The 27,906-nt window shown below is 38.9% G+C and overlaps 1 protein-coding gene and 1 pseudogene across 1 annotated transcript; one reads left to right on the top strand and one right to left on the bottom strand.

Annotated features, from left to right (window-relative positions):
* The first annotated feature begins 1,987 nt into the window (after nt 1-1,987).
* Nucleotides 1,988-18,011, top strand: LOC144634573 (uncharacterized). Its single transcript, XM_078493577.1, has 10 exons — nt 1,988-2,129; nt 4,205-4,464; nt 4,769-4,880; nt 7,125-7,247; nt 7,881-8,003; nt 8,391-8,513; nt 14,310-14,393; nt 14,851-14,887; nt 15,353-15,488; nt 15,695-18,011. The coding sequence occupies exons 1-10, from the start codon at nt 2,051-2,053 to the stop codon at nt 16,217-16,219; spliced, it is 1,602 nt and encodes a 533-aa protein (XP_078349703.1). The 5' UTR covers nt 1,988-2,050; the 3' UTR covers nt 16,220-18,011.
* LOC144635459 (uncharacterized protein KIAA1958-like) lies at nt 11,274-12,102 on the bottom strand (annotated as a pseudogene).
* Nucleotides 18,012-27,906: the final 9,895 nt, after the last annotated feature.

Raw genomic sequence — 27,906 nt, 5'->3', positions numbered from 1 at the left:
TTGTGAGCAGCTAATTTTGGTATTAATCCGGGTAGAAAGGCAAATTCAGTTTTCGAGGCATTAATTCGGTAATGATGATCTGATCGTCAGTTACTGAAATAACGCATTTAAGACTTTTACCGTCCCTTTCCTAATTTCAGCGCTCATGACTTCTTGCATTTCTTTAAGATGGTGAAATGGTCTTCGAAGAACATTTCAGCATCAAAGAAAGGCAAGAGTAAACTTGACTGCCTGGTATATGAAATGTTATATATCAGTGTTCAAATCATATTATCATATAACTTCAGTCAACACTCAATACATAATCAAACTCAATCAGAACAAACTTGTTTGTTTAATTTCCTAACTGTCTGTTTTTAAAGTGACAAGTAGTTAAAATTACTTGTCACCCAATCTGCATATTTTTATACGTATTTATATGCAAGTGCTAACGCTAAACATCTTACTTGACAATGACATCCGACAAAGTCGAAACGAAGTATTCTACTTTCGCTATTTTTTTTTTTTTTTTTCGAAAAGCGATTCGTGGAATCAGTCGAGTCAGTGCAGAGGACGAACGAGACAATTTCGCATCGTGTTCGCTATTGAGTAACGCTTTTAAGACCGCCCGTTCTGCATACAACTATTTAGGTAAAGTTTTCACTATCGGAAAACAGTTTGAATACATCGATGCGGGCATATATGTTAACAAACGCTTTGTAAAGAGCGCGGCCTACCTTTATTTACGGCGCTATTGTAATTGTACCGCACTTTGGGATTTGCTTTACACATTAAACCCTTTTAAAAATAGACTCCGCAGGGAGCTTAAACTCCTTGACAGCCGTGAACATTAAAATAACAACCTCAACATAAAAAGTAGTATGGGAATGTAAAGACGGGAAGACAGGAGTTCGAAATATGGAAAGCAAAAATATGGAAATATGGAAAACAAAATTGAATAAAAACCTCTTCTGTGTTACTCCTGTTTCTGTGGCGTTAAAGGGACGTTTTAAAGTGATTCCAGCGAGTTTTAGTTTCGCTGCTTTTTATTTCGTTAACGGCAGTGAAACGAAAATTCGCTGGAATCGCCTTGGAACGGCAACAAAACGGAAAAAAGAAGAAAAAAGTCGTGTGTGTGTGTGTGTGTGTTTTAATTTTTCCCATATTTCGAACTCCTGTGTGTGATCGTTACATTCCCATACAAACTCTTATTAAGGCTGTTTTGCAATGTCGTCTGAAGGTTCTCGGCTTTTAAGGAGCTTGGGCCACCCGTGAAGACCCAAGACTTCCGAAAGGCAAACCTGTTGACCTACTACTGCCGACCAGCTTTGAAATTTAAATCATTGTGCCGCGCTATTTTTTAAATGACACTTTAGGTACATGTCGGGAAAGCAACAGCCTTCTGGGCGATGACTGAATGAAAGCCTCAAAACATTTACCTTGCTACACGGACTTTAATACTTATCAAAATAAGCCACAGCTCACGAAAGTAGTTCTTTGGACGTAAGTGGTATTGAATAAATTATTTTGATTAATCTTGAAACATACTGTGTGCGCATTGTGTAAATTACTTCGCATTGTTCCATTAAAAAAGTTCATCCATAAATTTATGACAAATGTTTTAAAAAAGTTGAATTATGAAAACAAATTAAGCGTTTGACATAGATTTTTTCTTCTCGGTTTTCTTTAATCTTTCTACTAATCTCTATTTTTTTACGACACCAGTATTTTTTGTAGTAACGGCACGTTAATACCATTTATCTACGTGACAACTGTTATTGCAATAAGAAGTGACCCTGAACTTCGGAATGGGCTGAAGCTATATACCACTTTAGAAAACAGGTGCAGTTTATCGAGTAGATGAAAACGAGGGATCTTTGTTTTAACAACCAAACAATGGCGTGAAATATGTTTGGTCAAAGCAATATTTGATTGATAAAGCGAGCCCACCGCATGGTCATAAAATGCAAAGCTTACAGGCTTAGTGCATGTTTTTGCCAACGGATCGTCGGAGCGTAACATGCACGAAAGACGTTTTCATTGAATATTGGACATCACCGTCCAATTAACCATGCCTTCCGTTTTCATCTGCTGTACATGTATTTTTATCTTCGCGTCTTGTCTTATTCCCGGGGCAAGAAGTTCAGAAGGTAAGTTTTTCAGGGTTTTTTTTTAACACCACCTCTTTCATAGTTAACATCCAAGGAAAGAAGTTAATTTCGGTTTGAAAACAGTCCTGTTGGGAACTACATGTACAACATTAATTACGTGTCGTGAGTAAACGGTTATGGAAGATAAGTTTTGGTCAGATTTCTGTACCCAAATTTAAATGCAAACCCAGACAAAGTCCAGATGAGATTCAATAGACTGCAATGAAATATTCATTATTGTTCAAATCGTCTTTAGTTCTAATTGCAAGCAGCCGTTTTGCTCGTTAAGGGAAATAAAACAAAATCGTTTTACAAAACAAATGTGTCGAGAAAGTGTCCTGAATACGCTGGACGAGCGCTGTGGTGGATGAAAATATATGCAGACAAAAAAAAAATTAAAAGTAGTCTGTAATGAAGCGCAACGCAGTGCAACCCTTAGTAAAAAAATAATTGTCCCTACTTTTCCAAAAAAATGTCATTGTGCCAACTAAAAAGGGCGGGACATCGAAAACAATACAATACATTTTTGCCGACTTGCATCACTTCAAGCAACGTTTTATTTCAGTCGAGGCGCTTCCATCTGCAAGTGCAAACTGTTTTTGAGCTTTATAACGACAAAATGACTGCAAAACTTAACGGGGAAGCAAATCCCAGCCCTCTCAGCTAGATGAAGAGGAAATACAGAAACTCGAAGAAGAATCCGGGCGACAAAGTGAATGCAGACTCTCTCAGTTCAGGCAGTATACAGCACAATTAATTTCAACACTCCAAAATGACGACTACCCCTTTGCTATCGTCAGATTTCTGTCATTTCACTTTCAAGGAAAGACTGTTTTGAGTAATTTTGCGGTGTCTGCCGCAGAGTTGTATAACCTTTTAAGAGGCTGTCTTTCTGAAAAACACCCACTCAAATTCGCGTCAAAAAAATAATTTTGCCTGAAACTCTGGCAACTGAAAGACTTTACCGAGGCTAGAACTAAAACAGTTTTGGTTTGATTCAAAATGATTTTTTGACCGCGTTAGGAGCCATTAAATAATTGCCTCTTCGGGCCCGCTGCAACGTCTGGAAAATTAGAAAAATAGGCATTTTTCGAGCCCCTGTCATATCATCGAACACCGACAATTTTTATATTAATTTGTTCATAAACACTTCTAGTTTTCAAGGAAAGTATTTTTGGTCACATTTCGGCTTATATCGTCGTTATTCCTCGCACATGTGCTGATACAAACGGTCATAACTTTTGAAATACCAAAAACGTACATGTAATTTTGCATAGTTTAGAGGAGAAAGGACTACACTTTTCGGCTGTGTAGAGTAGAGTTATCAGCTAAGTCCCAAAATTGAAATATTCGCTTCTAAATCAAGGCCATTTTTCAACTTTCGCTCGATGCCGATCAGCAGTGGTCATTATATCCTTGATTTCGCATTTCCAGATAAATCTAAAGAAAACTTGATACCTTCTTAGAAAACTAGAAATCTTTATGAACAAATTTACCCAAAAATTGTCAGTGTTCGATGTGAATGAAATATTTGACAGCGGCTCGAAAAATGCCTATTTTCTTAATTTTTCAGACGTTGCGGCGGGGGCAAAACATTTAATGGCTCCTAAAACGGCCAGAAAATCATTTTGAATCAAACCAAATCTGTTTTAGTTCTAGCCTCGGTAAAGTCTTTCAGTTGCCAGAGTTTCAGGAAAATTATTTTTTGATGCGAATTTGAGTGGATACTTTTCAGAAAGACGGCCTCTTAAAGCTGGTTTTCAATCAGAAATAAACGCCGACCCGCAACGGCAGTGTTAAAGATCTCGCTTACTGATTTTGATTTCTTTTCTTAATTCCTCCAAATGATCGAGACAGCAGCAGAGTTATCTAAATTCCCTCTGAAATTAATATATTTATAGGGTTGATGTTCTTGGACGTAAATATGTTTTTGGTCCTTCTCAGAGCCGATCTTAGCCCTTACCTGCGACTTGGGCTAAAATGAGCCTGATTCCGGGCCAAACATATTTACGCCTTCAAACATCAACTCTATTGTTATAATATTTAAAATTCGACTTCACATTGATCTTTTTCAGAAGAATGTCGTCATTTGGAGTTTAGAGCGGCCCGAGTGTTCAAGGGAAAACGTCTGATCAACCACATGATTCGCATCGCTGATGTCATGGACAATCAATTCTGTGGTGCGCTTTGCTTTATGGAACCCAATTGTGTCAGTTACAATTTTAAGACGAAAAGTGAATCTAGAAAACACAAATGTGAATTGAATAATGCTACCCATGAAGGACACGAGAAAGACCTGGAGGAAAATCCAGATTATGTATACCGTGGAACAAAGGTAAGGGCGAGTCAGACACACAAAGAAATTCTTAATTTTTGATTTTCCTTGTACGTGATTTCGGTGTGATGACACCTCTTAAGTGCTACCGTGTTGTGTCCTGTACAATAGACATTTTTAGCACTACTTTACTCTTACATTTATTGTTGCTTTTTAAACTAGAGTGGTTAATAACAATATTTAATAACAACACAATAACTTGCTGTCAAAAAAAGAAGGTCGTTTATAGGCACAAATATTCATAGAGGGCCATTGAATATTGATTGTTTTTCTTATACTGTTTTGTTTTCTTTCCCGTCTTTAGAATCGTTGCGCCAATGGTCCTTGCAATGATAAAGCAACCTGCCAAACCGGTTTTACGCACAAAAAACATCGATGTCTATGTCCCGCAGGATATACGGGACAGGATTGCAGTGGTAAGAAACATAAAGCTACAATTGTATATCTTTAATAAAAATATTGTGTTCTCGAAGATCCATCTTGTCCACCTGTATAATCGGGAAACTCCAAAATTACGAAAATAAGCTGGTGTGTTAATTAAGGAAGGGGCCTGTACGCCAAGAGATAAAACTTGTGTTTCAAAAATGATCGAGCTTAAAATTTGAAAGGATACTATCGGCGAATATTCTAGGTACGTACTGGAGTACCATGTAGTAAAACTCTATTTTGGTAATCATAACAATGTGAAATTCAAAACCCAAACCAAGACTTATAAGAGTAGTTTTCAATTGAGTGTCGTAAAACCAAAACCAAAGTAATTACTCTGGCCAATCGCAATTGACACAGACAATCCAGTGAACCAATCAAAACTCGAAGCAAATACATGTAGCTGACGCGAAGCGCGGGAAAACGTGCGCGAGCGAGTCACAATTGGTTTTGGTTTTAATTCTGATTGGTCGAGAAAGTGGCGCGAGATTTTTAAACTAATCACGGATCGTAGTAACGCAAAACCAAAGCAAACGCAAATTACTTTCGACACTCAAGTGAAAACCGCTCTAGCATAAGTAATCACATGATTTCGAATGCAATTTGAGAAAAATCAGCACGGGTAAATTTTTCAAAGGCTAACCAAATTACACGAGCACGTAGGGCAACAGCACTTTGCACTCTAAAAAAATTACGAGAGCTGATTTATCGCAAATTGTACGAGAAAAATCACGTGAGTACTTGTTAATAATAAACATACAAAAATTTCACTGGAAGAGAATGTCAAACAAGACATGTCGGAAAGGACATGTCGGAAAGATAAGAACTTAAAAGGTAAGAACTTAAAAGTCCTTACGTTTCCGATTCGTTGTTAAAATAAAACGAAGTTGCCGGGCAGTGGGGGGGGGGGGGGGGGGGGGGGGGGGGGGGGCACCTTCGCATACATTCTCTTGTATGAAATCCGAGCGATGTTCTCAGAACTTGTTGCAAACATTGGGGCGGTAGTCTAAGGCGCATGAGTAGCTCATCTCATTCTTAACTTGCCAAAACAACAAATGGGGCTAGTGGGAGAGTTCGGTTACTTTTTTATAGTTGTAAAAGCACTTTGGTTATGAAAATTTTATTGTCTGAGAAGCGAAAATGTCTCCGGAAAGGTTCCTGTTGTCGATATGTGGTGTTTGTTATGGAATAAAACCATCATGGAAATGGTAATGTAAACGTGCCGGTCGGAGCTATTGCTCTTGGTCTATTGTTTCGAGGTCGTTAGTTGTCTTAAACTGCGTTCACATTTAACCCGAAACATGTTAAGAATAAACATGTTTCAACGAAACATGTTTCACCTTAACATGCTTGTTATTGCATTGTTCACATTAGGTGTCAGTTTCAAACATGTTTCATGCCTGGTGTGTAATTTATGCGGTTTCACGGTTCTTGCATAATTTTTTACACTTTATTTAACCGTAAAAATATAGCTTGAAATTACAATAAAGTTTCCATTAAATCTTTGTCTTTCTGTCTATTTTCAAGTCCTTCGATGAAGCAGGGCTTTCAAGCGTTTAGCAAGCCGCCGTCGTAAACTTTCATGGCGATATTCTGCCAAATATTCTGCTTTCTATCCATCACCGATAATTCATATTGTATCGCTTTATTAGCCCATATTTTAAATAAACATTTGGTCATATAGAAAGCAAAAATTTGAAGCTTTTGGGCACTCCCCTCCTCACCGCATGTCCGCCATTTTTAACTTGTTTAGTCTGATCATGATTGAAACTACCTCGTAAGGTAGTTTCAATCATGATCAGACTAATCATGTTTCAATCATGATTCACGCAATGCACTGCCTGATGTGAACACTTTTCACAACGAAACATGTTTCATTCGTGATGAGACTAATCATGTTTCGGCCTAATGTGAACGCAGCTTTAGTCGTTCTTTGTTTTACCTCATCTGCGATCTCCACGTGGGTAAATGATTCCGTGACCTGTTTCGAGTGCACAAATCGGCAAGTGTCCTAAGAATTGTGTCGTGGATTGTGGAAAGCAGAGTGCTAGAAAATAACCCAGAATTTCTTCCTGAGCGTAAGCCCTCGAAAGGAAATGCGTGGACCACATGAGAGAAAAGAAAACCTTTTTGACGTCGGTGGGATTATCTTCTTTATCTACTTTCCAGCTTCTAGTTTCAGTGCTGCATAGCGCAACATTACATTTCGCAATTGTATCTTTTATATTTTTTAGATATTGACGAGTGTGTTGCAGGAACACATAGCTGTGATGCTAATGCTGAGTGCATTAACACCAAAGGATCGTACAACTGCACCTGTAAACCAGGATTTAATGGAGACGGACGAAAGTGTGAAGGTTAATAGTTTCGGTTGCTTCCAAATTCAAGGGAAAGAACCAGAGGGGCAAAAATTATTCACTATAACCTAAATAGATAGTGGTGGCCTGATACTCGATCGTACTTACATATCTAATGGCATCTGAAGAAGAATATCGAGTTATGTTCTCTTTGGAAGAGACCCTTAACAGTTTACGGCTGGAACCTTCTTCAATGGCGAAAGGGGTTCGAGGGTGGGGAAGGGGGAGGGGGGGGCAAACAAAAACTTCTAAAATTACAGAAAGTGTATTGAATCGCATATGAACTGTTCTCAATTGACTTCTTTCAAATTTGTTTCGTGTTTTTTTTTTAATGAACGTGGCGAAAGGGGTTCGGGGGAGGGGGGAGAGGAGGCAAACACGGCTAAATTTACAGAAAGTGTATTGGATCGAATTTCAACTGCTCTCAAATAACTTCGTTCAAATTTGTCTCGTCTTTGACTCTTTTTTCCGAGCGTTAGCCCTAGAAAGGAATTCGTGGACCGCCTGAAGTAAAGAAAAACCTTTTGACGTCGGTGGAATTCTCGTCTTTCTATACTTTACAGCTTCTGGTTCCAGGGCTGCAATATGGCTCAACATTGTATTTCGCAATTGTACTCTTTATTTTTCTTTTAGATATTGACGAATGTGCTGCAGGAACATACAGCTGTGATGCTAATGCCGAGTGCATTAACACCAAAGGATCACACAACTGCATTTGTAAACCAGGATATCATGGAGACGGAAAGAAATGTGAAGGTAAATAGTTTTGGTTGTTTCCAAATTCAACGGAAACAGAAAGAAACAGAGTTATGAGTTATATTCCCTTTTGAAATATGACAAGAGGGATTCGGCGGGTGGGGGGGGGGGGGGGGTGGCAACCCAGTTAAAATTATTAAAAGTGTATTGGATAAAATTTGAACTGCTCCCAATTAACTTCGATCAAATACTTATGTCTCGCCTTTGATTTTTGTTTTTTTTTCTGAGCGTAATCCCTAGAAAGGAAATCGTGGACCACATAAGGCAAAAAAAAAAAATTCTGTCGTCGGTGGGGTTCTCTTCTTTATCTATTTCCAGCTATAGTTTTAGTGCTGCATGGCGCAACATTGTATTTCGCATTTGTACTCTTAATAAATTTTTTCTCAGATATTGACGAGTGTACTGCAGAAACACACAGCTGTGATGCTAATACTGAGTGTACTAATACCAAAGGATCGTACAACTGCACTTGTAAACCAGGATATCTTGGAGACGGACGGAAGTGTGAAGGTTAATAGTTTCAAGGGGAAGAAACAGAGGGCTAAAAATATCATTTAACCCTAAATAGATAGTGGTTGCCTTGTACTTGATCTTACTTGCATATCTAATGGCCTCTGAAGAAGACATTCGAGTTATTTTCTCTTTGGAAGAGACCCTTTACACTTTCTGACCGGAGTCTTCTTGAATGGCCCAAGTGGTCCGAGGTTGGGGCAAACACTGCTAAAACTGAAAGTGTATTGGATCGAATTTGAACTGCTCTCATTTGACTTTGTTCAAGTTTGTCTCGTCGTTGATTTCTTTCAAGAAATCAGCTAATATGTAGAAAACAGGAAACCTGAACCCTCATTTAAATTTCCAAATCGATTAGCATGTCGTAAAAAATGTTGTCGTTAATCATCGTGGTAGAGTACGATAATAATAAATAGAGGATATTACATGGTTGCGCGGAGATATGAAATTTATCTTCGAGTGTTCAAATCGATATCTCACGAGTGAGGGCAGCGAACGAGTGGGATATCGATTTGAACACGAGAAGATAAATTTCATATTTCCAATTCATATCACCAAGCAACAATTTAATATTCTGTTTATTATATAAACCTACTAATTACGATGTTTTTGACGATTTTCCGAAGATTGCCGACCATTTTCCGAAGATTGCCGAAGATTTGCAAAATGTTGTCCGAAGGTCGTACGAATGTTTCCGAACTTTTCCGAAAATGTCCGAAGATATCCGAAGATTGCCGAGGATTGCCGAGGAATATCCGAAGATGTTTCGAATTAATATCGACTTACTTTGGCACATTCAGCATTGAAACAGGGCAAACTTGTCAGAAAATGTTTCGAAATCGATATCTTCACATGTGAAAATATAGAGATTACTTCATGGAAAATGCGCGCGTACGATTTTTATTCACGAGTTGAGTAGTGTCAGAAAACGAACAAGTGAGCGTAGCGAACGAGTAAGTTTTCTGATACGTATCAACGAGTGAATAAAAATCGTACAAAGCATTTTCCATGCTGTAATATGTTCATTTTATAGGTACTGAGATTTTATTTTCCGTGCTACTGAGTAGACAAATTTATATCATTGATACTGAGATTTTTTCACGAAAAAACGATTGCGTACAAATGATACGTAAAATGCATTAGCCAATAGGAAAGGCGAACGATGAAAACTTACTAGTGAAAAAACGTCGTTCGTCCAATCACAAGCGCGAACGGCGGAAACTCACTTGTGAACAACACCGTATCGCCATTTTGATTCTTGTCGTAAACACCGGCGACATGGCGGAGACACGTTCAAGGTTTGTTTGTGTCTTTAACGGCTCCACTGAGTCGTTTATATTGCAGAACAGGAAAACCAAAACACTTTAAAGAAAACGAAACAAGACGGCCTTGTCACAACGTTTCTTCAAGCAAAAAGAGAAACACGAAGCGAGATCATCGAAATTCCTCCTGCCGAGTTGAATAAACCTTTGAGTAAATTCGCACAAAGGAAGGACAAGAATACGGACCGTCTTCACTCCGAGGGATTGAAGCGAGTTTTGATTCAGATGATGACTAAGACACTGCAGGTTTGTCCTTGGTTTTGGCAGACTGTTTTCTTGATTTAATTTGGTAAAAGTTTGCTCGAGTTCGCGTTGAGTTATTCAGCGTTTACCGCTGTTTTGTTTTGTTAAATTAAACATTGAACTGGAACTTACAAGATTTGTACAAGTCTCAGTCAGGTTTTCTATCAAAAGTTGTTTCTGTAAAAGTTGTGAGAGTATAAACTGACGTCTCATTTCTTGTGCTACTTCATTAAAGATGTGATTTTGAACTGACAAACATGTTTTAGCTATTTTAGTTTATGGCAGATGAATGGGTTTCCTAAACACGCGCGTACTTGATAAAAAGTCGAGCGATTTAATTGCTTTTCAAAAACCTCAGTATCTATAAAATAAACAAATTACACCATGGAAAATGCTTTGTACGATTTTTATTCACTGGTAGAGATGTATCAGAAAACTCAACTCGTGAATAAAAATCGTACGCGCGCATTTTCCATGGAGTAATCTCTATTTATTTGCACAAATAAATGACACTGTAAAACCACTCAAGTGCTCAACAACTAAGTAAATCAAAGATCTGCAGCATTCAAATTTTTTAAGTTAAGTCAAATGTCTGTTAATAAAGGAAGCCAAGCCAATAACAAAGTTAAGTCAAGAAGATAAATCACAATTTATTCATCATCAGAGTCACTTTCCAGTTCCAAAGGCCTTAGACGTTTCCATCGCATCGCTTCAGAGCTTGACGGATTTGTAGAAAGCGTCGGAGACTGATTTAAAGTGTTAATGTTGATGGAGAAATTGCCGCCTTGAATAACTGCGCCACTGAATAATGCCATGGACTGCTGCTTTCCACCATTCTGAGAGTCGGAGGACTGCGAACAAGCTGTCTCAGAAGAGGACGAAGCTGTGGTACCAGCCATCACACTGCTTAGCACTTTTGACATGTGCATCTGTTGCTTCGTTGAAACAGTGCTGTAATTTTCTATGCTCTTCAAATTCTTATGGCCAGATAGTTGTGCGATTTGCGTAGGTGGAATGTCGTGTTCACTTAGCGTCTGGATCATTGTCTTTCTGCCGCTGTGATTTCGAAGCCTGTCGTTTTCAATTCCTGCTTTCTGAACCATGGTCTTCATTAAACCATTAAGTTTGTTTTTGCCGACAGGACCGGACTTGAACCAGCCTTTTGTTGCGAGCGAGTCCGTCTTCAAACCGTTGTTTACAGCCAAATAAAAGGAGCACCATCTTGATTCATTTCCTCAGGTCTCTTCCTGGCAAAACATTTGTAGACTGCGACAGGATCTCTTTCAGTTCCGTCGGTCGCAAACATTTTCGGCGGTACGGTTCTGACATCGCTGCAGTCTGATCCCGTTCTAGTTTTTGTTTGTCTTTCATTGAACTCCAAGTACTCGACTCCGCTTGCCGTTTTCAGTAGCTTTTTATCTCCCCAGCACATATCACGATGTTCTTGGCACCCACGGAGTCCGAAGTGAAGAGTGTTGTTTAGCCAGAGCGTGTTTAGAAGTGCCTCGGGACTACACATACCGAGCAAACCCTTCTCGTACAGTATTTTCAACTCTTCGCTTGTCAAAGCTACCGACGCTTTCGGTTTATTTCCTTTTTCTTTGCATTTTTAGCTGCTTTTGTTTAGACTGTAGAACTTTCCTGGTTTTCTCAAACACCAAGTCGTTGATTATGCTTACAGAATAGCTCTTTTTCTTCAGGTGTCTTTCGAAGCTAGCCACTAAACTTCGAAGAGAAGTCGGCTCGTATTCATTTCCATCTTTGGTGCGGGCGGCAATGATGAATTGGCTGATGTATTCATTCAGCTCAACAGCTGGAATATCTTCTATTTTTCTGTCTTCGTTCTTCGTTATCAAAAATCTTTCAAGCAATTTTACATCTCGTTCAGTTTTTTGAGCGGTGTTTTTGTTTTCCTGTTCTAAAATGAATTCTTCAACTGAGGAAACAGAAGCAAACCTTCCCTCGGCCATTTTTCAAAGCGCGGGTTTTCTTGTCGGCAACGGCTGTGGGATGACGTTTCCTTCAATACGTTCATTCATCGCCAGTGAAAATTCGTCGTTCGCGTTGTTAATTGGACGAACGATATTTTTTCACAGTGAAATTTTGTCGTTCGTGCTCCTGATTGGCTAAGCTCTGAAACAGTACGATTTTTACTCCCTACGATTTTCATGAGTAAATCTCAGTACCTATGAAATAAAACATGTTAATTTCACGTGTGAAGATATAATTTTTTCGCGCGAAAGATTTCCTGGTATTTCACTGATGTTTATATAATAAAGTATTTTCTGATTGTCCCACGACGTAGTGTCACTTGTGATGTAGATCACGACGTTTCGAGTGCACACTGCTAGTCTTCATCAGGCGATAAGGTGGACTAGTCAGGCGTAACCTTTTAAAGCACGCTGCTGCGCTGTGATTAGTTGGTTTCCAACAGCTGTGATTGGTGCATTTCAATGGTAGCTGTTCCGGTGTGCTGTTGTTCCCTTAGCGGCCCACTGTCGTTCAGTTCTCCTGGTGTTATGTTTTTTGATCGTAGGCATCCATGCTTCGGGAATTTCAATTTTCGACTTGAAAACACCGCGTACGCCTTGTTGTTGTAGGCAGCCAAAAGGGGCAATTCAAATAAGACTTCACCCAAACAATATCAACACGGATAGTGGTATTGAAATTCCCGAAGCATGGATGCCTACGATCAAACAACACAAAACCAGGAAAGCTGAACGACATCGGGACCGCTGAGGGAACAACAGCACACCGGAACAGCGAGGATCGAAATGCACCAATCTCAGCTGTTGAAAACCAACCAATCACAGCGCAGCAGCGTGCTTTATAAGGTTACGCCTGACCAGTCGACCTCATCGCCTGATGAAGACTAGCAGTGTGCAGTCGAAACGTCGTGATCTACATTACAAGTAGCCTAAATCCAAAATTAGTGTATATTAGTGTATGTATTTGGGTCACAAAAGTCAGGTCTTATACCACTTTAACGACATATTTACAGTCTAATAATATACAGCAAAAAAAAAAATGAGAGAGAGAAATGCAGTTTTTAAGAAATTCGATGCAGAAATAACGGAATTCAGTGCAGAAATGACGAAATTCAGTGCAAAAAAAAGAGAAACAAACGCGTCATACATCCTGATTGGTTAATAAACAAAGGCAGCCACAGAGGGCAATCAAACGCTTCTACGCGATTTGAATGGCGCGAAGTTTTGATCTGCTTCGAGATACGAGTAAAAAAAAATGGCTGGAGTTTTGAGCACAGTAGAGGACCAGAAGACAGCTGTAAATACCATAGCACTGAAAAGCACTGGTTTTTCGTTCTCGTTTTGGAATAACTGGTTTCCTAAGAAGGAAATTGCCGACGAAATCGAAACTACAAGCAGACTAAGCTTCACGCTTTGCTTGAGCAAATTTATTTACGCCGAATTTGCCGAATTCAAAAACAACAAACACATTTTCGAAGATTTATATGGACCAGATAGCCTCAAAGTTATGATAACATCGCTTGAAAGCACTGTACTTAGAGAGCAGAACTTATAGGCTTTTTATTGTACGAGGCAGATAGTTGTTTCGTCCAAAGAAGTGTTGAAATGAAAAGCGAAACAGCTTCAATTGGCTGACCGTCGAGTGGAAAGCGCCCAAGCAAAGCTCGACAAGTATTAGGGAAGGAAATCTTTGGAAGAGGTAAAACCTAGAATCTTTTATTCAGACAATTCGTCTGACTGTTAAGCCAGATTTTTTGACTAAAAAACTTTTAAAACATTGAGGAACCTGTACGTTGTTTAGGCTTTGACCTTGTTTTGAATGAACGCGTGATGATATTTGCCGAGTTTGAATAAATTGTTTTTGTACGAGATTTGCGCATGTTATTTTCTCGCAATTTTTTTCATGAATATTATTAATAAGTAATCACATGATTTTTCTCGTGCAATTTGGGATAAATAAGCACTCGTAAATTTTTCAAAGACTACAAATTGCACTCGCCCTACGGGCTCATGCAATTTTGTTAGCCTTTGAAAAATTGACTCGTGCTAATTTATCCCAAATTGCACTGGACATCATGTGATTACCTATACAAAATCCAATACATATATTTTCCTGACATTAAAGAGCTCTAAGTCCAATGATACTTAACCCTGTAATAAGTAATCTTGCCGTTTAACTCCCTCTCCCAGGCAAAACGATAGCGAAATAATGTTGTGTAGTTATTATCATTTATATTTTTCAGATGTTAACGAGTGTACCACAGGAACACACAACTGCACTAATGATGTTTTCTGCAACAATACCGATGGATCATTTACCTGCATCGGTGAGTGAAGATCCTCCTTAGCGTGCGTGTCATTCTTATCTCAGAGAATATTTTACCCTGGGAAGAAAGCAGCGGACTGTTGGTTGGTGTGTTGGACCCTGGGCAAGAGGTCCAGGATTGAAGCTTCGTCGACAGTCCTTTTTTTTGTTATGTTGTAAGGCATGCCTGTCAAAGAGGCCGAAACTTTTCACACTGAAGCGATGAACTAAATAATTTGTTAGTCCGCTTTGAAGAGTAAAAAAAGAATGAATGAAGAAACCCATCAACGTTAAGGCCCCTGGAGCTTTGTCTTTGCATATGATGACTTGTATCAATTTATTTGCTTTCTTCCTCACTATCTTCAAACGTTACGTCTACTGCTATCAGTTTACAGTATTAATGATTGTTACCCTTAAATTGAAAGTGCTTGGGTCTTCCTATTCCTTAAGCGACTTACATTATTTCTTTGTTCATGCAGATTTTTCTTCATGCAAGGATCATTACGACAAGAATCTGTAAGTGACAGATATAAAATTGTAACGTTTAACCTTCCCGCGGTTACTTTACACAAAATCTGCAAAATAACATGTTCGTCGTGACATTTGGAAAAACGGGCGTAGACTGAGACAACTGTGCTCACTTAATACTAAAGAAGTCAAAGAACACTGAGTCAATGCATTTAAAACAGAAACAGGAATAGAAACAACAGAAGTAAGGATGTTAGTGACATATCCCTTTACCTTACCTTGCGCCGATAAATACGCGTTTTCAATTTTTTGATCTGGTCTTAAAAAAAACATAGCTTTTCTCGATAGTCTCGGCTAGTCAATATTTTTCGTGTTTCGTGTGCAGAACTTAACCAGCTGTCTAAAGCTGTCTAACTCTGCCAATGAAATACACAAGTTAACAAAACATCTATAAACAATTTGTTCAAAATAAGCCGCGTTACGTACAATAAAACTAAACAAATTCAATTTTAGGGGCAGGGAAAACAAAGTCTACGAACTGAAAGTAGGATCTGAAAAATTCCTAGCCTACTGTGTCATGAATGACACTGGCATGGGGCCATGTACAGGTGGTGGATGGACGCCGGTAATGAAGATTGACGGAACAAAGGTGATTTACTGATCGAATTAATTCATTTTTTCAGTTCTTTCTGCAATCGTCACTGACTTGTACATTCCAGTACCAGAAGAAGGAATTGTATAAATCAGAAATGATCCATTTTTATATCGATTTTATACAGGATAGAACTCGAATAAATGTTTCTACCGTATGATAAATCTTTGTGCAAATGCTGAATATTTTCTTCCGTTTTCTAGCAAACCTTCCACTTTGCTTCCATTATTTGGAGCAACAGCGAATCATTCAACCTTGCAGGAGGGGAGACTGGGTTTGACACAGAAGAGACCAAGCTACCGACCTACTGGGGCACACCTTTCACCAAGATATGTCTCGGCATGAAGATCCCTGGTGAAGAAACTATTAATTTTATCGCCATTAACAAGGTGGCTGACTCGCTATACTCACTGATCGCTGACGGGCAATTCCGCGCCACATCACTGGGCCGTGAAACGTGGAAAACGTTGCTCGGTTCCCAAGGCTCATTGCATCTTAACTGTAACAGAGAAGGGTTCAATGCAGTTAGTGACATCGGCTGGGCTCCCAAGACGAGAATCGGTATCCTTGGTAACAACGAAGAGGAATGTGAGTCTTGTGATTCTAGAATCGGGTTTGGTTCTGCAAACTACCCAGATGATTCTAACACTTGTGGCATTGAAGCTGTAAACACTCCAGATAATGGAAACAGGAAAATCAAAACCATGGGGTATATATTTATTCAGTGACACTAGTATGCGATTTAATATATTGCTGTAGATTATCACTAATGAGTTAATATAAAATATTTTTTCGTCATTTGTTTTTAACCTAATTAGTTTTCTTTAATTAAGGGAATGCCATATAAGAAGTCTTCTCGGTCTAAAATCATTTTCCCAAAACAATAAATTTGCATGTAGCTTTTTTCGTAAGAAAATATGGATTCGATTTGGTGATGAAGATATATAAGTGGTGTTTATATTAAGGTCCGTTCAAGGCATGTCGAATTATTTAAAGTGACTGGCCTATAAAAATGCAAACAGCATATGTTTGTGAAGTATGAAATAAAAAATTCAATAAATGCTATCTGGTATTATAACTTAGAGTATCCCAGTGAGAAGTTATTGCACGGATCCTAAAATGACTGCATGGATTGAAAACTGAAGATCGGGCGGGATGTTCCCGTTTCTCTGTTTTTACTGTTTTAATTTTAACATGGTCCCAGCGAAGCGAAAAACTTGTGACGAGAATGGTGTAAAATGGGCATAATAAAGGATCAGTAAGACGTATTTCATTTAGTTGTTATATAGCGTGTATTTAACAACTATTCACCGAAGTGGCGGTGGCTGGTGGTGGATATTTACCGAGCCGCGAAGCGGTGAGGTTAATATCCACCACTAGCAAACGACACTGAGGTAAATAGTTGTTTTAATATATACTCGAACAGTGAGATAAAATAGCCCGAAACGATGATTTTTGACTAATTTATTTCGTTAAAGTGTTCAGTTTTCGCGCGCGAGTTGCTCAGAGGTGAATAGTTAACAATTATCCTGCGAAATCGCGCGGAATATCGCCTGATACTTAGCCGACGAGGTCGTAGGCCGAGTTGACTAAAATCAGACGATACTCCGCAAGATTAAGCGGGATAATTGTTCTATTATTCAACAAATTGTCAACGAAACACATTTTGCGCATAGAGAAACTGTAATTATGCAGCGCTTTACAAGATTTCGGACGAATCTTCGCAACCTACGAATATCGCAGGATATCTGTTATGTGCGGATGACAGATATTGTTAACATTTTGACCATATATGGGCAGCGCGCGCATCTGTTGAATAATAATTAACAATTAGACTACGAGCCCAAGTTTTCTATGAGCAAATAGTCAACGAGGCGCAGCCGAGTTGACTATCGCTCATAGAAAACGAGGGCGAGTAGTCTAATTGTTTTAGTAGAAACTCTAAAGGATTGCAGTACAAAACCTACAATATTGTGCACTTTGAAGACAAAAATTAGGAAAATTTACCGCTTAAAGAGCTACGCGAGCGCGCGACTGTTTTCTATCGGCGAATAGAAATCAGTGGGAGAACCAATCAGATTCGCGGATTTCCATTAGAACACAGCTGAGTTTTACTAACAAAGGATATTCGGAGTTTGAGTAGCCAATCAGCGCGCGATATAAACACTATCCACCGTTTGAGTATACACTTATTCAATTTAAATTATTCCCTTTGTGGTTTCAAACCCTTATAAACCAGTCCTCGTGAATATCACACCACTTGATGCCAACCAGTTTACTCGTTATTTTGTTTCTTATGTTTGTATAAAATAGCGTGTAGTATCTTCTTAACGATGTTTGTTTTTTCACTGTATCTTGTAATGGTTGGAGTATTGTTCTTATAACGTTTGAATTTCGTTTTTTACAAAATCTCCGTTTATATTGTTATTTAAGATATTTCTTCACCATTTACATTGAAGCTTTTATTTAGCTGATGTCAGTGCTTATCCTGTAATATTTTAGCTTTCATCACTAATATCTTTGTATTAAACTGATGTAACAAATTCGATCGCTGGAGGCTCCAGCCACAAGTTGTTGTGTTGTTTGGGGCTTTACTTATAATAGAAATGTTTTCTACACGGCTGAGCGAAGCAAAAGAGTAAAAAAAATGTTCTTTTAAGGCGCGCCATCTGTATCAAAATTACTTTACGACAGATTACGAGTCAGCATGTGTCGAAATACAATGTAGGTCGTAATAGCATACTATGGCGCGCCATCTGTGTCAAAATTACTTTTCCACATATTACGAGATATTACGAGTCATCATGTGTCGAAATAGGTCGAAATAGGTCGTAATAAGTAATGTGATATCTACATCTCGAAATTAGGTTGGTTTCCATGGCTATACCATGTAATAATATCTCGAAAGACATCGGTCTCCATGGCTATACCATGTAACATGAATCTCGTAATGACATACGAACCCGCGCCACACGTGATGATCACCATGGATACAGATTCCTCTTGCCCAGCTTTCGCTCATCTCTCTTCTTCGTTCCCAGGCTCCTGGAACGGGAGAGAACGTGATCGATGATCTGCGATCGTGATCTCTGCTATTTTTCTACGTCTTTTGGTTTAAAAAAGGCAGTTTCAGACTCAAAGAGCGGCATTATCTATCGCATTGGAAACTTCTTGTCTTGGGGCCTTTGGAGTACGCTTTTGCAAGACTTCTAATGGCGCTCGCAAAGATCCTTTTTGTGTTTATGCTGGCTTTCGTTGTTGCTGTAGAGATAAGTAACGTGATATCGTGATCATGTAATACTATTTCGCAATTGGATGGGTTTCCATGGCTATACCATGTAATACTATCTCGAAAGACATCGGTTTCCATGGCTATACCAGGTAACATGAATCTCGTAATGATGTACGAACACGTTCCACATGTGAAGATCACCATGGATACATATTCCTCTTGCCCAGCTTTCGCTCATCTCTTTTCTTTGTTTTCAGGCTCTTTGAACGATAGAGAACGTGATCGAAGACTGGCAATCGTGTTCTTGAGTAGTTCCCCTCGTCGTTTGGCTTTAAACAACAATTTCAGAGTTAACCAGTTTCATTATTTTTCTTATTGCATACTTCGTGTCTTGAGGCCTTTGGAGTACGCTATGAAAAAATGCAATAAAACCAGTCGCGCGTCGCCTTAAGGTGGCTCGATGTAGTTATTTTAGTTGTTTTGAAAATAAAAATAATCAAGGTAGCCAGCCAATCTTCGATTTCTGCCAGAAAAAAAAAAAATGAAAAAACCATAATGATCACATATGACCAAAGTTTTTTTTTTACTGATCACTTAGTCACAAAGGTTAAAACTTGTGTTTATGGCGCTGCATTGTTTGCACCGAGGGGCCCGACCTGATAGAAGCACAATAGCGGCGAGAAATCGTGCAAGAAGTTTTCCTAAACTTGAAGCAATTTATGAGAAAATGCCTAAACCTTCTCTCGATGAATTAGAAAAGGTTGAAAAACATCTTAATAAAGGAAAACCGTTATCGAATTGGCTCGGGATTCGAGTATACAAACCAGAGCGTTAAGAAGACAATGTGGTATGGCACCTTTGACGTAGCCGCTAAGCTGACAAACATCATGACAATCGTTTTTTTTTTTTCATGATAGACACCCGTTTCTCATAAATAATATCGAAAAGCTGTCAAAAAATTATGAATGCTCTCATTGCAACTCAAGGTTGACACGACTTGACAACTTTCGGCGCCACGATTCAACGAAAAGTGAGCTCGAGGGGAGACTTTCATCGATTGCCGGGCCCAAAAAGTCGAAGCCCCGCAGACAGCTTTCGAAAGAGCCTTTTATCCTAAGAGCAGCGCTTCTCATGATTCGCTTAAGTGGCTTGAAAAACAGGGCAAGGTGCGCAAAATTCAGACTCACCACGCAGTGTGTGCCCACGGTGATGAGCGCTGGGTGGGAGGGGCCGCTGTGGACGGGTGCCACCCTGAAACAAAAACGGTGTTCCAATATCACGGCTGTCTCTGACACGGCTGCCCCGGATGCTACCCCGATGACTAAGAAAGAGTCGTTTTCAACAAAGGCCGAACGCTCGAATACGCATACAAAATGTGCGCTAGGTCCCGCATGATTGAGCTTTGGAATACACGGACGTAAATCGTGACAGAAAAAAAACATGTTTGACTGTTTGCTTAGGGCAAAAGACAATATGTAGTTTAGTTTAGTTTGTAGAATAGTGAAAACGCAGTCTTTAAAATATTGACTTAAATCTTTAGTCGACACCATTGTTCTGACATCATGAGAAAGGGCGGACTTCAGTTTAAAAATTAGGAACTTGATTTAAAAATCATTTGAGACACTTGGTAGAGATGTTCGCTTAAAAAAGTCAAAGCTCTGCCCTAAATACCGTTACAAAGTAATGACCCTCCCCAAACTGGCGCTCAAATGTAGTGACCCTCCTCCCCAAATGTAGTGGCCCTCCGCGCAGTAAATAATGACAGGTCCCTTTGGAAAATGGTCCGGACCCCACGTTATTTCCATGCCAAGGCAATGCCAGTATGGCTAAGAAAAATTGATTTCGAGATCCCCCCCCCTCTTATTCCAGGATTCTAATTGAAGGTGTGGTTCCGCGAATAATTCTTTTGTAATCTTTTATTTCCGTTCCAGATACAGTGGAACCCTGTTCATACGGACACCAAAGGGACATGCCAATGTGTCTGTATTATCGTGGTGTCTGTATTAGGAAGGGCTCTTACACAAAAAAGTCACGGACACATGTTTTATCGTCACGAAATAAAGGAAAATCATACAATAATAATAATTAATAATTAATAATTATTCCAAGGAATATTTTACATGGAATTTTGTTTAGTATTAGACCTTTTTTTTTTTCAATATTTATTGTAAACAAGAAATTGAAAAACGAAAAATACTCTACAACTTTGAAACTGCCTTCGTGTCTTTATCTCTGACCAGGTCAAGCAAGAGGACAAAGACAACAAAAAACTTGTCACAAACGCCACGTACACCTGTATTTTACCTCTTGGTAATGAACTGCGATAAAAAATAACAAAACAAAAATATACATCATATGAAAACCTCACGTGGAGCTTAATTAGTGCTTTACTTCTGCGGCGCCTTACATCCGTACCAGCACATGAATCTATGAACTAAGGACAATGAACAGACAACGTTTTTGCCTATCAGCCATGTTTTCATTTTACGGATCACCAATTGCGGCTCTAGGTGATGGAAAAATGCTAGTCAGATATGGAGAAAAAATAATTGCCTTAAGCCAATTGTTTATTATTGCAACACACTGCTAGAATCGATGCTAGAAAGTAGCGACAGGTTCAGCTCACATCGTTAAACTGGAAGCCACATGCATCAAATCAATATACTTCTTTAGCTACGTATGTAAATTGTCCATTGTAGATCATGTGATGCTCTCCAGATTGGACAACCACTCCCAACGTCTTCGACTTTAATAAATACCATACCATACCATACCTTTATTTGCGTGTGCGCTTTTCGCGCCAGATTCCATACAAAGATTGCGCGAGGTTAGATTACTTACAGTACAATTACTTGAATTACTTATGATACAATTGCTTATGATACTTTTATAAACTAAACTTAACAAGGACGTATATATACGTCCTCTCTGTTTTCACGCAACGACCGAAGACGTATATATACGTCCTTAACCAAAGGACATCACTGAAACCCTGGTTGTTCGCGATGCCTTCAATAAATCATCCCCGGTTGTTGAGAAAGGTCTGGCACTACTTTCTAAACACTGCTGACCCAATAAAATTGATTTTTGCTCGTACAATTTACAAAATGGCGGCTTGTGTGCGTGAAGGCAGAATGGACACAGATGAAGCTTCTGATGTAAGCGATATAAGTCACAGCGAATTAAAGCCAAGTGATTCTGAAGAGTCTGAACAAAAAGAAGAAGAAGGTGGCGAAGAAGAAGCCTCGATCGATCGAAGAAATTGAACCTCCAAATGCACATGGTCAAGGAGTTCGACAGGTAGCTGTACGAGTCAACAGTACAGTAAGAGAATGCGGAAAAGGGAGAGAAACTCATTGTAAATGCTTAACCTAGGTGTACTTTAATATTTTATCTGAAAAGATGCCATTGCTTAGCCAAATTTAGAATCTCATTAAAATTCAATATGGCCGCCGGTTGCTTGGTGTGTTTGGCTCTGGTAGGCAAGGGGTTAAGTATTAAGCTAACAGAAGCTAATTGGGGACACTCTACTAATTTACATTTCAAAATGTACAGTTAAGAATACGAAATTAAGAATTAATTGGGTACACTCGACTACTTTACAATATATTAAAATTTACAGTATACAATTAAAAATGCGATAGTTTACTATATTTATTGTGCATTTGATTTTCTTACTAAATCAGTCATATGTTTGTCAAAAGCCAAACTAATGTTTAATATCATGCATGTTGCTTCTGTAGTTTATTACTCATTACTCATTAATAAAATTAACATTATCTTTGTCATTTTTTTGTATTTTAGTGGATCCTTGCTTACTTCCATAACTTTCTACCGAACTTCATGTAATACCATTTCCCAATACTATTCCATGGAAATATACCATGGAACGCAGTGGTATTCTTAAAGATTCATGTTTGACCTAACTGAGCTACAATCCTAGACAAAAGTCCTGGGACACTTAACCACTTCGACGAAAAATTGACCTCCCCCTTCCCACCCCCAATTCAATGTTGGTTTCTATCCATCATACCGTGGGACAAGATCTCAACATTGTTTTGGGGGGAAAGGGGGGCTCGGAAAATTAAACAATACGTTCTTAATGCAAAGGGAATGGTCACTGAGCACTATTTCTTTAAGTGTCCCATGGATTTTTGTCTAGGATTGTATTTGTGTGCGAAAAAATCGGGATTGTCTTTGCGTCCGAAAGAAGGTTGCATAGGTTTAAAATGTGTTTGTTCTAGCAGTTATTTGCACAAATGTTTGTGAACAGCATGTAACAAGAAAGCTCTGTTTGGAGTTCTTTTCGAGCCACAAAGTGTAGCTGTTGGAATCCGTTCCTTGGGAGAAATTGACTGTTTTTTCTGTTGCTTTCTTTTGTGAGTCTTTGAGCGCCCAAATACAAGCTTTGCGAACTCTTTTCAGTATAACATGGTACACTAATGTCAGGGATCGTTATTGCTTTCCATCTTTATTATTCTTTGCCAAGAAACAGCGCCTAAGTGTTCAAAACCATCATATTTCCTCTCAGAACTGTAAGTACCCTGAACAGTGCTCGACCGGAAACGCAACAGTACTCGCATGATTCTTTGAGCTAAAATATTTAGAACGTGCTCATTTTCATTGGGTTTTCATCTCAGCATATCAAGAATAGTGTGTTCAATGCCATGACGTTCGATTGTTGTAACTGGTTCTTCGTTTAATCACTTTTTTAACAGTACTCACTCGTAAACCAAGAGTAGAATAATTAGCATATATTATTTATCTCAACGCTTGTTCACCGAGTACTGTGAGAAATTGAGCAAAACGTTTAGCATCGTTTATGAATACTTCATAAAGGGTTTCTATTTGAATATTCAATCGGTTTAGCTGCGTTTCACGCATATATTTCTGAGCTAGGGCATAAAAAAGCGGAAAACAGTGGCGAGTACTGTTGTGAGAAATGTTAGCGTATCTCATTATTCTCATGATTACAACAGAACAGTGGCACTTATCTTCGTGTCAAATTTCAGCTGAACAGACATGTTCAATTATTAACAGCCAAAAGAATGGTTTCTTTTCAATGACCAAAAAGAGATTTGCCTGTTTGAGAAGAAAAATCGCTGTAGAAACCCTGTCAAGTTTGTTTTTGTTTTATTGCGATAAAGATATCGTTTTGGGGGCTTTCCGACATAGTCCTCATGTCTGATGAAGGCGATATATTGATCCCTATTGACTCGAATCTGTTCAAAAAGTGATGAGTTAATCGATTTTGTCACAAAACACTGTCCTCTTTATACAAAGATACAGTTAGAGCGACCACAAATCCAAATAAGTCCTGCTTCTCTGGCCTTTTTTTTAATAATTCACCCACCCCTCCCCCCTTATTTTCTGATGTCACGTGTCACGTCTTTTATGCCGTGGACCTACATTTGCATTAAAACCGTTGATATTTCATTGAAATAATACATGTGCAATCGCATTATAGCCAAAAATAGCGAGTTCAGTACCGAGCTCACAAATACAATCCTAGACAAAAGTCCTGGGACACTTAACCACTTCGACGAAAAATTGACCTCCCCCTCCCCACCCCCAATTCAATGTTGGTTTCTATCCATCATACCGTGGGACAAGATCTCAACATTGTTTTGGGGGGAAAGGGGGGCTCGGAAAATTAAACAATACGTTCTTAATGCAAAGGGAATGGTCACTGAGCACTATTTCTTTAAGTGTCCCATGGATTTTTGTCTAGGATTGTATTTGTGTGCGAAAAAATCGGGATTGTCTTTGCGTCCGAAAGAAGGTTGCATAGGTTTAAAATGTGTTTGTTCTAGCAGTTATTTGCACAAATGTTTGTGAACAGCATGTAACAAGAAAGCTCTGTTTGGAGTTCTTTTCGAGCCACAAAGTGTAGCTGTTGGAATCCGTTCCTTGGGAGAAATTGACTGTTTTTTCTGTTGCTTTCTTTTGTGAGTCTTTGAGCGCCCAAATACAAGCTTTGCGAACTCTTTTCAGTATAACATGGTACACTAATGTCAGGGATCGTTATTGCTTTCCATCTTTATTATTCTTTGCCAAGAAACAGCGCCTAAGTGTTCAAAACCATCATATTTCCTCTCAGAACTGTAAGTACCCTGAACAGTGCTCGACCGGAAACGCAACAGTACTCGCATGATTCTTTGAGCTAAAATATTTAGAACGTGCTCATTTTCATTGGGTTTTCATCTCAGCATATCAAGAATAGTGTGTTCAATGCCATGACGTTCGATTGTTGTAACTGGTTCTTCGTTTAATCACTTTTTTAACAGTACTCACTCGTAAACCAAGAGTAGAATAATTAGCATATATTATTTATCTCAACGCTTGTTCACCGAGTACTGTGAGAAATTGAGCAAAACGTTTAGCATCGTTTATGAATACTTCATAAAGGGTTTCTATTTGAATATTCAATCGGTTTAGCTGCGTTTCACGCATATATTTCTGAGCTAGGGCATAAAAAAGCGGAAAACAGTGGCGAGTACTGTTGTGAGAAATGTTAGCGTATCTCATTATCTCATGATTACAACAGAACAGTGGCACTTATCTTCGTGTCAAATTTCAGCTGAACAGACATGTTCAATTATTAACAGCCAAAAGAATGGTTTCTTTTCAATGACCAAAAAGAGATTTGCCTGTTTGAGAAGAAAAATCGCTGTAGAAACCCTGTCAAGTTTGTTTTTGTTTTATTGCGATAAAGATATCGTTTTGGGGGCTTTCCGACATAGTCCTCATGTCTGATGAAGGCGATATATTGATCCCTATTGACTCGAATCTGTTCAAAAAGTGATGAGTTAATCGATTTTGTCACAAAACACTGTCCTCTTTATACAAAGATACAGTTAGAGCGACCACAAATCCAAATAAGTCCTGCTTCTCTGGCCTTTTTTTTAATAATTCACCCACCCCTCCCCCCTTATTTTCTGATGTCACGTGTCACCTTTTTTTATGCCGTGGACCTACATTTGCATTAAAACCGTTGATATTTCATTGAAATAATACATGTGCAATCGCATTATAGCCAAAAATAGCGAGTTCAGTACCGAGCTCACAAATACAATCCTAGACAAAAGTCCTGGGACACTTAACCACTTCGACGAAAAATTGACCTCCCCCTCCCCACCCCCAATTCAATGTTGGTTTCTATCCATCATACCGTGGGACAAGATCTCAACATTGTTTTGGGGGGAAAGGGGGGCTCGGAAAATTAAACAATACGTTCTTAATGCAAAGGGAATGGTCACTGAGCACTATTTCTTTAAGTGTCCCATGGATTTTTGTCTAGGATTGTATTTGTGTGCGAAAAAATCGGGATTGTCTTTGCGTCCGAAAGAAGGTTGCATAGGTTTAAAATGTGTTTGTTCTAGCAGTTATTTGCACAAATGTTTGTGAACAGCATGTAACAAGAAAGCTCTGTTTGGAGTTCTTTTCGAGCCACAAAGTGTAGCTGTTGGAATCCGTTCCTTGGGAGAAATTGACTTTTTTTTCTGTTGCTTTCTTTTGTGAGTCTTTGAGCGCCCAAATACAAGCTTTGCGAACTCTTTTCAGTATAACATGGTACACTAATGTCAGGGATCGTTATTGCTTTCCATCTTTATTATTCTTTGCCAAGAAACAGCGCCTAAGTGTTCAAAACCATCATATTTCCTCTCAGAACTGTAAGTACCCTGAACAGTGCTCGACCGGAAACGCAACAGTACTCGCATGATTCTTTGAGCTAAAATATTTAGAACGTGCTCATTTTCATTGGGTTTTCATCTCAGCATATCAAGAATAGTGTATTCAATGCCATGACGTTCGATTGTTGTAACTGGTTCTTCGTTTAATCACTTTTTTAACAGTACTCACTCGTAAACCAAGAGTAGAATAATTAGCATATATTATTTATCTCAACGCTTGTTCACCGAGTACTGTGAGAAATTGAGCAAAACGTTTAGCATCGTTTATGAATACTTCATAAAGGGTTTCTATTTGAATATTCAATCGGTTTAGCTGCGTTTCACGCATATATTTCTGAGCTAGGGCATAAAAAAGCGGAAAACAGTGGCGAGTACTGTTGTGAGAAATGTTAGCGTATCTCATTATCTCATGATTACAACAGAACAGTGGCACTTATCTTCGTGTCAAATTTCAGCTGAAAAGACATGTTCAATTATTAACAGCCAAAAGAATGGTTTCTTTTCAATGACCAAAAAGAGATTTGCCTGTTTGAGAAGAAAAATCGCTGTAGAAACCCTGTCAAGTTTGTTTTGTTGCGATAAAGATATCGTTTTGGGGGCTTTCCGACATAGTCCTCATGTCTGATGAAGGCGATATATTGATCCCTATTGACTCGAATCTGTTCAAAAAGTGATGAGTTAATCGATTTTGTCACAAAACACTGTCCTCTTTATACAAAGATACAGTTAGAGCGACCACAAATCCAAATAAGTCCTGCTTCTCTGGCCTTTTTTTTAATAATTCACCCACCCCTCCCCCCTTATTTTCTGATGTCACGTGTCACGTCTTTTATGCCGTGGACCCACATTTGCATTAAAACCGTTGATATTTCATTGAAATAATACATGTGCAATCGCATTATAGCCAAAAATAGCGAGTTCAGTACCGAGCTCACAAATACAATCCAGAAAACCGGCCTCCCCGCCCCTCCCCCCCTTCTTGTTTCTTCCATCTCCGTGGCGTCTCCATTGTTTTGGGGGGGGGGCTCGGCTCGTTCTTTGCAGGGATGGTCACTGAGCACTTTTCTTTGTGTCCCTGGATTTTTGTCTAGGATTGTATTTGTGTGCGAAAAAATCGGGATTGTCTTTGCGTCCGAAAGAAGGTTGCATAGGTTTAAAATGTGTTTGTTCTAGCAGTTATTTGCACAAATGTTTGTGAACAGCATGTAACAAGAAAGCTCTGTTTGGAGTTCTTTTCGAGCCACAAAGTGTAGCTGTTGGAATCCGTTCCTTGGGAGAAATTGACTTTTTTTTCTGTTGCTTTCTTTTGTGAGTCTTTGAGCGCCCAAATACAAGCTTTGCGAACTCTTTTCAGTATAACATGGTACACTAATGTCAGGGATCGTTATTGCTTTCCATCTTTATTATTCTTTGCCAAGAAACAGCGCCTAAGTGTTCAAAACCATCATATTTCCTCTCAGAACTGTAAGTACCCTGAACAGTGCTCGAC

Source organism: Oculina patagonica, chromosome 13 (assembly GCF_052425735.1).
Source record: "Oculina patagonica isolate OP01 chromosome 13, crgOcupat, whole genome shotgun sequence".
In the NCBI taxonomy this organism is placed as follows: domain Eukaryota; kingdom Metazoa; phylum Cnidaria; class Anthozoa; order Scleractinia; family Oculinidae; genus Oculina; species Oculina patagonica.
The sequence above is the reverse complement of the archived record's forward strand: the minus strand, read 5'-3'. Positions and strand labels throughout refer to the sequence as shown.